We start from the raw sequence: 8485 nt of genomic DNA on the forward strand, positions 1-8485 counted from the left end.
CATAATGAGTTTTATTCAATTTATTTCCAAATTGTCTTACAACCAAATAACTCAGAGGCTTTAGTACAATAATTCATCAAGTAATGGTAACTTACGAATTATAGGTTATAGAACATTTTTTATAATTCTTATATTATAATTTTAAAAATTTTACTGTTATATAAGAAATTTTATCAATAATAATAATTTGTTGTCTTATCGTATAACTACTCATGACAGATATATAATCATTTAAACGATTAATAATTACTTTCTTAACGCTTACATATATCTGAATATATAACTTTCAGAATATTCCTAATTAAATAATTAACGTATGATTGAAATTTCTAATATTAATCATTTTCGTTCAAATTTAATTTCTAATAATCATAAAATTATTCTCTCTTTGCTTAACAATATAATGTTCGATCGATTGTATAAAAGCCAATTCACAATTCCAACCCTCGTCACAATAAAAACTGTCATGAATCTTGCTATCGAAGTGCTCATTTGTCAGAAGACAGTCCTAGACTGAACGGCGGACATGTAAGACCTATGTCACAGCCAGAGGCGACATTTACTCTCTTTTAAAATCACACAAAATAGTTTGTATCTGACTGCCACCCATCTACTCCTCTCCACTCCGCATCGTTTTCCTTCTTTTTAAATCTCCATCGTACAATTTCCGGTCTTCAAGTCCGTCCGTCCACGTGTCATAATCATTTTTGACACATACGAAATTGAAACGCGTATAAGTATCAATCAAACTACCTTCCCCCACATCGATCGTGCGTATCATACTCGACTCGTCGTGTGGTATCAATAATATTCGGGGTACGTAATATCGTCAAGATAAAAATTTCGTAAAAATTACGGCGTCCAATTGATCAAAAGCATTGACAAACGCGGGAAACTCTAACCTCTTGGACGATTTGAAAATTAACGAAGTCGCAAGTATTCTTTGTTCCACAGGTATGATTGTAATTTATTAATTAATCAGGATTAAATAATACGAACAATATTCAATAATATCAACAATGAAAAGGATGAAAAAATAACTTTTAAAAAAGAAAGAATTAACTATTTTGTTAGGTAATTTCTATATTACATATTAGTGGTAATAATTAATTACTAACTACTTACGTAAAAATGATAAAATTAAAAAATAATATTTTGTATTTTTTTCTTATTATGATTACTTTCTTTTTATTTTTTTTTATAAGTTATAAAAATATATAAATATATAGAATTTATAAGTTATAAAATTAATACAATTTAGTCAAATTCTCAAAAATGATCGCTATTCTTAAAGTTATATTATTTGAAATAATTTGATGGAATTAATTATAATATTATAATATTCAATGGAATAATGACAACTAAATGATAGAAACTGTTAATTGTTAAAATAAAAGATGTGTTTAGAAAATTTTCAAGCATCGTATAAACGGAATCGAGTAACGTGTATCCCCACCTTTGTCGTCGCGGATCCTCGACAAGATTCGTACCCGAATTTGGAGAAAATTTGATATGGATGTAGACTCAAACGAAAACAGCAGGGATATCGATCTATGCGAAACGAACACTCAACGATTGATTGCCGAAAGTGGTGGCCGATGTATGAGCACACAAGCTATGCAATCGCTTTATGATTTCCGACAGAACAATCTTCTTTGCGACGCCGTCTTGAGACTCGAGGATGGAGGCGTATTTCCAATTCACCGGGCCATTTTGTCAGCTTGCAGTCCATATTTTAGGTCTTGTCTAGTATGAGTTCAATCTATGCCTTAAATGACATTTTCTCTTTATAAAAACTTTAACTCTTTATTAAACACTTAAACAAACGTCTGGAAATATAAAATTGAAAAATATAAAATTATAAAATATAAAAAATATAAAATTTATATATTTTTTTTTTTACTTACTTTATATTTTATATCCTTATATCCTTTATCTTTTATGTCCTTATCTTTTAAAATTTATTTTATATTCTTAAAAATCTAGAGTAAAGTTTCATCATTTAATAGATTTTAAAGATTAATAAGAGAATTTGTATACGAAAAACTTATTTGTTCCTTTTTTTTGTTTTTTTTTTTTGCTATTCTTCAATTATAAAAAATAAAAGAAATTTTAGTTTCAACTAAAAATATAATTATCGAGCAATAATATGATTGCATTTTCATGACATATTTTTCCTTCAATAATTCTATTATTTCTGTTATTATTATTTTTTACAACTCGAATATCAATCGTTTATAGAACTTTATTCACAACCACATTACACTCGCGTGAGAAAACGGATGTCCTTTTGCCTGGTGTCAGCAGCAACATGATGAATTTGCTCCTCGAATACGCTTACTTGAGATCGATCAATGTGAACAATGAGAACGTGTGCCAGTTGCTGGTCACTGCCGATTACTTGAATATCTTAGGTGTTCTCGATTTCTGCTGCGAATATTTGAAACAGAATCTGGCGCCTGAAAATTGTATCAGTATCATGAGATTCGCCCGGGAACACTTTTGCAAAGGATTGGAAAATAGCGCCTATCGCTATGTCATGAGACATTTTGTGCAGGTTATTTTTTCTTGACATTTACTTTTTAACATCTTTAAATTAACACTTATATTACTTTTTTTTAGATTAGATTAGATTGTATGATGTTCATTGCATTTCTTTATAAAAATATTAAATACATAGACAATATTACATAGAATTTATTTAATTGATATTTTCTTTACCACTAAAAGTAACTCAATTCCTCTGTAAATTTCTTCATGAGAAAAATATATGACGTCACAATATCCCCACTGCTAAATTAAGCAAAGTATATCACGTGACACGATACGACATATTGGCTTTAGTAGAAGCCTCATCACGTGATATATCTCTAAAATATTAGCGAAAATAATATAATATAATTAAAAATAATATAATTAAATATATAATATAATTCTACTCATATTATTGTCATTTTTCATAATTCGACGAAAGTGAATTAAACGATTAACTTTTGTGATAGCCATGGTATCTTCTATATATATAAGAATCATCGATATGAAATTATACATTCTTCGAAATCAAATAACTTTTTTTCTGTTAAAACTTCTTTTCTGATAAAAAATAATCATAGAATAATTATAATGCAAAATACATTGATACAATTAATATAGGTAGCTCAACGGAGCGAGGAAATCCTCGATTTGCCGATTGAAGAGCTAACGACTTTAATCGGAGCCGACGAGCTGAACGTGAAAAGCGAAGACACCGTTTGGGACCTGGTATTGAAATGGATTGATTACGATCCTCAATCGCGGAAGGATTATATCGTAGATCTGATGAAGAATATTAGACTTGGCTTGTTAGACACGCAGTTCTTTCTTGAGAATGTGAAGGATCATCCGTACGTTACCGGGAACGAGGCTTGCCGGCCGATCATAATCGAAACCTTGAAATTCTTGTATGATTTGGAAATTATCACGCAAAAAGACGGAGAGGTACCGACGCCGAAAATAGCTCGTCCGAGGGTACCCCATGAAATACTATTCGCTATAGGTGGATGGAGTGGCAGAAGTCCTACAAATTTCATAGAAACCTACGACACCAGGGCGGATCGATGGGTCAAGGTGAGTGTAAAATGGAATAATATTAATATTAATATAATTTATCTGTTAAATTTTTCTTTTTTTAAGTAATTTTGAAAGTAATTGGAACTGGAGTCTTATTTCTCGTTAATTTCGATACTTTTAAAATCTTGATGCTGAACAATTGTTTGTCTTATTAATATTTAATCTAATCTTAAACTTATTTTAAATCTAAATTTAACTTAAATCTATTTAATCTATTTAAATTTAAACCAAACATAATCCTAATATATATTTTTGCGTATATTTTGGAAATAATGATTTTAATAATATAACCTTAAAATCAATCAGGTAATCTCTATTCTGAATAATTATCATTTGTTTAAATAGATGTTATTGCGTTTCATTAAAAGTTTAAATGAAAGTTGTTGTTATTAATATTATTAATCGAAAAATCTATACATTAATATAAATGATTGAAAATCAAAGGTGGAAGAAGTAGATCCGATCGGACCTCGCGCGTATCACGGAACTGCGGTAGTCGGTTTTAACATTTACGTGATCGGTGGTTTCGACGGTGCTGATTATTTTAATAGTTGTCGTTGCTTCAACGCTGTTACTAAAGTGTGGAGAGAAGTTGCTCCAATGAATGCCAGAAGGTTAAAAAAAATACAGATAATCTCTATCTCTTATTTCTTTTCATTTAAATATCCATCTTCTTATTTAAATATTTATCGTAAATATTAAAATTGAATAGTTTTCTTACAATTTGTTAATATTTTATAAAACATCAAATATTTTCAAAATGTTCGTTTTCAAAATTCAAATTATTAATACAACATTTCGGTATCTATTATTACACAATAAATATTTTTCCGATTATTTGAAATTGTAGGTGTTATGTTAGTGTTGCCGTACTCAACGATTTAATTTATGCAATGGGAGGATACGACGGATATTATCGGCAAAACACTGCGGAACGTTATAATTACAAGACGAACCAGTGGTCTTTGATAGCACCTATGAATTGTCAAAGATCTGACGCCAGTGCGACTACTTTGAATGGTAATTCTAATAAAATATATTTTGTTATATTATAAATTATATATTATGAATTTTTTTTATTCAATTCTTGCTTAATGTTTTGCAAAAATTATAATTATTTTTTTATAATATAGATAAAATTTATATCACGGGTGGATTCAATGGACATGAATGTTTAAATTCAGCAGAAGTCTATGATCCAGAAACCAATCAATGGACTATTATAGCTCCAATGAGATCACGTAGAAGTGGAGTATCCTGTATAGCTTATCACAATCACGTATATGTTATTGGTAATTATTCAAAAATTAATTATTATTTAATTAATACATTTTGAAATTAAAAATCTCATTCTGTAAAATAATTTTTATCTTATGAAGGAGGCTTCAATGGTATATCAAGAATGTGTAGTGGTGAAAAATACAACCCTGCAACGGATGTTTGGACACCAATCCCGGATATGTACAATTCACGTAGTAATTTCGCAATCGAGGTGATCGATGACATGATTTTTGCCATTGGTGGATTCAACGGTGTTACCACGATATATCACGTCGAATGTTACGATGAGAAAACGAATGAATGGTAAATTTTTTAAATTCTTCTAATTTTATATATATATATATATATATATATANATATCATATAAATTTTTATTAACAAATAAAATTTTTTTCCATAATAATATTTGAATTATTAAATTATATCTATTAAATTTATAATATAAGAAAAAAAGAATTCAAACTCTGAAGTCTTTGCTCAAAAAATTAATTTCACAACAACTATTTTTTACATATATCATCTGAAAAATCTAAAACAAATTTTTTTTTTTATTATTAGAAAATTATACAATTTTGATTTTTGCGTTCTACTTTAATACATATATCCAAATCTATTCAATTTCACGTTTTCTACAGGTACGAAGCAACGGATATGAACGTGTATCGTTCCGCGCTCTCAGCGTGCGTAATCATGGGTTTGCCAAATGTAAATGATTATATTCACAAGCACCGCGAACGTCTCATGGAGGAGAAGCGGCAGAAACTGTTAGCACTAGAGGTGCACCGCAGTCAACATCAACCTCAACAAGATCAAATGCAACAAAATAGTGAAAATTCGCAATTAAGCAACGAATTACCTATACCACCACCACCTCAAATGCCTCAGAATATGAACACTAATAATGAGAATCGACAAAATTGAAAAAAATATGTATTTTGAAAATATTATGTCGAGACTATAGGTTTTAGGGTCAGACGGACGGACGGTAATTAGGAGCAATAGAACGATGAATGTTCAAAGATATTAATTACCTTACGGTTATGTTGAAAGAAAATAGCGAAAAAAGTTAATGGCAAGTATATTTTCATGTGTTTTATATTTTCGATTCATTAACGATTGCTTAAGATATAACAATAACTCAACAAGTGATAGTAAGATTATCTCTAAATTTATAAAATTTATAATACTTTTTGAAAACAATGATAAAGAATAAGTAAAAGTAAAAGTTAAAAGTATAATTCTAAATTATTTGTAAATTTTATTTTATAATAGATTTATAAAATTAGGAAGTGAAAAATTAGAAATTTTTTCGTTGTTAGTTCATAAATAATTTTTTTTTATTGTAAAATATTTTTCTTTCAATATAACCGTAGTTTATTTTCAAGTTTCGAATCATAAAATAAATCGTCAGAAATAAGAAAATGTAATGATGATAAAGAGATTCATGCAGAGTTAAATATCCTGTTCTCAACAATAATGGAGGATGATTTTTGAAACGAAATTTTAGAATCATTGTACTGGAATAAGAATGTGATTTGTTGAAACAGGATGATATTTTCGGATTCGTGTTTACCGGAATTTTATTAATCGGGACACGTTTTATTTTTATACAAGACATGTTTCTATTGGCTGTTTTTGTGATACAATTTTGTACGAAGTTTATTGGAAGATTTTATACATATAAATGAATTTTGAGAGCCGATTATAATAAAGAAGAGAATGAAAGAACGATTTTTGACATAAACTTGTTATTGACACTAATGTTGACAAAAACTGCTGAAATGGAACTTTACAACAATCAATAAAAAAAGTATTGGTAAATTACATAGTTTTGCTTTTCTGTCAATATGTCTTAATATAATATCTAATTATATATAAATGCGAATAACTTTAATAAAAATTTAAATAGTATAACCATCAAAACGAAATTAATCTATGATCTCGATAAAAAAAATATAGATAAAGAGAGCAAATAGTAAGAGAAGAATAAAAATAGAATAAAAATTTCGAAATCAGCGCCATTTTCAGTGTGTCGCAAATGAAACATAAAACAAAAAAAAAAATAATAAAAAAAAGATAAAGATAGGATAAGAATTAACTATCAGCGCCATCTTTTGAATATTTTACTTTGTTTTTAAAAAGATATATATTTTTGACATTCAGAAGATGGCGCTGACACCTCAATTTTTGTCCTATATCTATTCTTTTTTCATTATTGCTCTTTTTATTTTTTTCCACATTTGCCTTACTCTTAGTGCTTAACCACATATGAAACATGATATCAATTCAATTCACATTATTTTAATATATAATAATTATATATTTTTTTATATTATTTTATAAACTTCTAATTTATATTTTTATTATTATGTTTTATAATTTATAAATTTTCATAATTTTAAACATATGTCATTAAATGATACATTTATCTTGTATAATCTTGTATTTTATCTGTAAATTCTTATATATATATATAATGTCTGTATGATTCGTATAATGATTTTATTTATTATTATAACGAAAAATTTTATAAAGCTTAGAACATATTCATTAGATATATTTCAAATTAAATAAACTAAAATAATTAAAAGTATATCTAGGAATTTTTATTCCTTTATTGGTCAACATGAATTGTAATACGTATATTTGTTAAAAGGTGAGAATAAGTTGGACACTGACTGATAACGGATAAGTATAATCGCGAAGTAGCCGTCAAATGTATAATTATTGTTGGTGATAAATTCAATGTTTTGTAAATTATACAAAACAGTGACAGAATGGTGAAGTAAAATTATAAATAGAAAATGGCGAAAATCGTGAAAGGATTGGAATCGTTATCTACAGTTTTAATATGTGAATATTGCGCTAACCTTTCGTTCAAGCAAATAGAAGATTTTATAAGGTGAGTCCATCTATCTATTTGCAATAAAAAAAAGTTGTAAAAATATCTTAAATAATTTTTTACTATTTTGCATAGATCATTTTAAACCTTCAATATATCTTATTCGTTAAAATTCGTTCATGTTTTAATTGTATGGTTATTGAATGTAATAAATTAATTATTTACGAATATTTTTGTGAATTAAATTATTATTAGAAAAGATATTATAATAAATGACGTCATTATAATAAATAATATATATGTAATTTTATTTCAGACATTTAAGAGATCTTCATTGCTCTAGAGAAGGAGGTTCATTTGTGTGCCTTTATGGTTATAATGGAGTATGCACTAGTCTTCCTGTGGAGGGTGTTTCTGATAAAGATTATGTAGCACATGCCACTAAACACGCAATAATGCAACAACAACGTAAAAGCAATGGTCAATTATCAGAGCCCTCTTCCTCATGGACTGTGTATTCTGCAGCACAGAATTTACCAGCTGTTTTAAATGATCCTTTCAAAGGAAAACAAAGTAACTTTTTAACTCGTACTTGGGGAGATGGATTTGTAGAAAAAGTTGATATACCTAAAAGTCCTTATCTTCCTGAGATAACAATGCAACATTTTGAATCATATTTAAAGAAAATTGCAAGGGTAATTAATATTAGTAAATTTATTTTAAAAATTGAAAGTATATTAATATATATATATA

General features: G+C 27.7%; 2 protein-coding genes across 2 annotated transcripts in view; both read left to right on the top strand.

Moving 5' to 3' along the window:
- Positions 1–1288: 1288 nt before the first annotated feature.
- Positions 1289–6714, top strand: LOC102676463 (kelch-like protein 10). Its single transcript, XM_031509661.1, has 8 exons — positions 1289–1739; positions 2242–2557; positions 3154–3606; positions 4054–4223; positions 4460–4629; positions 4743–4901; positions 4989–5193; positions 5526–6714. Exons 1-8 carry the CDS (start codon positions 1513–1515, stop codon positions 5809–5811), a joined length of 1986 nt encoding a protein of 661 aa, XP_031365521.1. The 5' UTR covers positions 1289–1512; the 3' UTR covers positions 5812–6714.
- A 798-nt stretch (positions 6715–7512) lies between these two features.
- Positions 7513–8485, top strand: part of LOC102676322 (vacuolar protein sorting-associated protein 54) — a 5210-nt gene continuing 4237 nt past the window's right edge. Inside the window, exons 1-2 of the mRNA XM_006614007.2 lie at positions 7513–7792; positions 8049–8427. Of these exons, the coding sequence (XP_006614070.1) occupies positions 7695–7792; positions 8049–8427 (477 nt within the window). The 5' untranslated portion in view covers positions 7513–7694. The remainder of the gene's footprint in view (positions 7793–8048; positions 8428–8485) is intronic.

Source organism: Apis dorsata, unplaced genomic scaffold (genome assembly GCF_000469605.1).
Source record: "Apis dorsata unplaced genomic scaffold, Apis dorsata 1.3 scaffold_168, whole genome shotgun sequence".
NCBI lineage: Eukaryota > Metazoa > Arthropoda > Insecta > Hymenoptera > Apidae > Apis > Apis dorsata.

What these genes read in the sequence shown, in the direction of transcription:
- LOC102676463 (XM_031509661.1), top strand. Translation starts at nt 1,513, where the DNA reads ATGGATGTAGACTCAAACGAAAACAGCAGGGATATCGATCTATGCGAA. An exon ending in GGGCGGATCGATGGGTCAAG is followed by an intron (nt 3,607 to 4,053) that starts GTGAGTGTAAAA and finishes TGAAAATCAAAG; the next exon opens with GTGGAAGAAGTAGATCCGAT. An exon ending in GCTCCAATGAATGCCAGAAG is followed by an intron (nt 4,224 to 4,459) that starts GTTAAAAAAAAT and finishes TTGAAATTGTAG; the next exon opens with GTGTTATGTTAGTGTTGCCG.